The 2,822-nt window shown below is 39.5% G+C and overlaps 1 protein-coding gene across 2 annotated transcripts in view; it reads right to left on the bottom strand.

Moving 5' to 3' along the window:
• LOC108296815 (SAP domain containing ribonucleoprotein) overlaps positions 1–2,822 on the bottom strand; it is a 70,980-nt gene that overhangs the window by 56,311 nt on the left and 11,847 nt on the right. For both annotated transcript variants that reach the window (XR_005198449.1, XM_017519416.2), the window contains exon 2: positions 1,220–1,319. Coding sequence is in view for 1 of the 2 variants with exons in the window: in XM_017519416.2 (XP_017374905.1) it covers positions 1,220–1,319 (100 nt within the window). In the remaining variant the exon portion in view is untranslated. The remainder of the gene's footprint in view (positions 1–1,219; positions 1,320–2,822) is intronic.

Below are 2,822 nucleotides of genomic sequence, written 5' to 3'. Positions count from 1 at the left end.
AGTAGAGACGGGGTTTCACCATGTTGACCAGGATGGTCTCAATCTCTTGACCTCATGATCCACCTGCCTCGGCCTCCCAAGGTGCTGGGATTACAGGCTTGAGCCACCGCGCCCGGCCTGAATGGGTATTTTTTTAAAGGCAGAATTGAAGTGTGTCAGAAAGGACCAGAGATTACCTAGTTTATGGATTTCAAGGGTCCAGACAATAGTCTTATTTCATAGATCAGGAACAGACACTTGGAACTTTAAACAGTAACTGTCCAAGTCCAGGTACAGTGGCTCAGGCCTGTAATCTCAGCGCTTTGGGGGACCAAGGTGGGTGAATCGCTTAAGCTCAGGAATTCAAGACTTCCCTGGGCAACATGGTGAAATCCCACCTCTACCAAAAATACAAAAACTTAGCCGATGTGTTCCCAGCTACTTGGGAGGCTGAGGTGGGAAGATCATTTGAGCCTGGGAGGCAGAGGCTGCAGTAAGCCAGGATCATGTCACTGCACTCCAACCTAAGTGACAGAGTGAGACCCCATCTCAAAAAATAATAATAATAAAATTTCAAAAACCAATAACTGTCCAAAGTTACCTAGTAAATTTCTGGCCTAAGAGGAACTAGAACTCAAGCCTTCCAATTCCTAGTCTAATGATACTTGTATTATCATGCTACCTTTTAAATAACATGCTGAAATAAAATTACATCTTTTAAAAAAGGGAATAAGTCTTTATATTATAACAACTGTTCTAGATGATCGAGTTTTCTGGCCAGGCATGGTGGTGCATACCTGTAATCCCAACACTTTGAGAGGCCACGGCGGGTGGATCGCCTGAGGTCAGGAGTTCTAGACCAGCCTTACCGACATGGTGAAACCCTGTCTCTACTAAAAATACGAAAATAAGCCAGGCATGGTGGCATGCAACTGTAGTCCCAGCTCCTCGGGAGGCTGAGACAGAAGAATTGCTTGGACCCAGGAGGCAGAGGTTGCAGTGGACCGAGATCGCACCACTGCACTCCAGCTTGGGCAACAGAGCGATATCCTGTCTCAAAAAAAAAAAAAAAAGAAAGAAAAAAAAAAAAAAAAAAAAAAAAAAAAAAAAAGATTTCGATGCTGTTAATTAAGAGGTTACATCTCTAATCACCTAAAAAAAAAAAGAGAAATCTTCTAAGTGTCAAAGCCTGAAAATTAATTCCCTCACTCACATCACTCTGCCTCCACAAAGTACTCACCATGTTCTTCAAGATATGCCTGGAGTCTGTGGATAAGATCTTGCTTTATGCCCTTGGTCTCCAAACCACGAGCAAGACATTCCTGCTTTAGTTCAGCAAGCTAAGGGGAAAAAAATAAAACTTTTCCTTAGTTAACAGGATATCATCAGTGAATAAAGTGGTAGTTCCCACAAGGAAAAGGAAAAGAAAATGAAATTCCATCCCAAATTACCGCCCTTAATTATATCAAGACTCTGGGTCCACAAAGATGATCCATTTTCCTCTAACAATATTCAATATACAGGAGGAAATGTCTAACAGATGCTGAAGAATAAACATCACACTTTAATAAAAATCTTATCTATTTTGCGTATCTATTTACTGTCACAAATGTCTAGTTATTTTCTTAACATTCTGAAGGGGGAAAAGGGTTTTTTTTCTAAAGATTACTGTGGCAGCCAGCAAATGGGAAGAATGGACCTTCAAGTATAAAATTCAATGATCTAAAAGCAGGTTCTCCTTACCACTTGTTATCTCACATCCTTTATTACAATCTACCAGACAGGTCTAACCACCGTAGAATTAAGTAGATGCATTAGCTAATGTCAACAATGAACTGATTAAAGGAGCTGTGTCAAAATGGCAAGAAACGTCCAATGGCATACCATAAAGTTCTGAAGATTTAAAAATCAGTAACTTGACTAAAGATATAAAAGCTATGATCATCAATTTTACAGACAATGAAAGGAGAACTGATGGATTACTGACATAACTAAGCTTAAAAAACAACACAGAAATAGAAAAAAACACTTCTTCAGGACTAATAATGAGCCAAAATGAAGATTTAATTTAGAAGGAATAAGGTATACACATAAATTCCTACACTTAGATACAAAACTTCAATTATATAAAAACTGGATAAGGGAGGATGGGCTCAATAGTAACTCAAAGGATAAAGACCTCAGAATTTTAAACAAAGGAGGTTAACAGTATGATTTGCTACCGCTACCTACAAGTCATAGGTAACTGAAATACAAAATCCATGATAAATGATGTAATGGTCTTACTGGGCTCTATATTCTTATTTTACGACACACAATGACATGCTGATCCAGAAGAACAGGCAGGAAAGAAAGGCTATAGAAATTCTATGTGCATAAATGAAAAATTTTACAAAGCATTTAGAACAGGGCTTGACGGCTAGTAAGTGCTTTATACTTATTAAGTACTAAATCACTGGTCTCAGATTTCAGAGTTTCACAAATGAATGTATTTTTATTTTCTTTACTCATTTTTAGAGACAGTGGTCTCACTATGTTGCCCAGGCTGAGCTTAAACTCTCTGACTCAAGTAATCCTCCTACCTCAACCTCCAGAGCAGGTGCGACTACAGGTACACAGCACTCTGTCCAGTTCAATGTACTTTTAAATAGGTAGGCTGACAAGGCTGCTTTTTACAATATCCCAATCAGGTCATGGAGCAATACTTCTGCAGTAACAATAAAAATCAATTACTATAAAAATGAGTGCACACAGGCCGGGCGCGGTGGCTCAAGCCTGTAATCCCAGCACTTTGGGAGGCCGAGGCGGGTGGATCACGAGGTCAAGAGATCGAGACCATCCTG

This window comes from Cebus imitator, unplaced genomic scaffold (genome assembly GCF_001604975.1).
Source record: "Cebus imitator isolate Cc_AM_T3 unplaced genomic scaffold, Cebus_imitator-1.0 Scaffold741, whole genome shotgun sequence".
NCBI classification, from domain to species: Eukaryota; Metazoa; Chordata; class Mammalia; order Primates; family Cebidae; genus Cebus; species Cebus imitator.
This window is presented reverse-complemented; position numbering and strand designations above follow the sequence as displayed.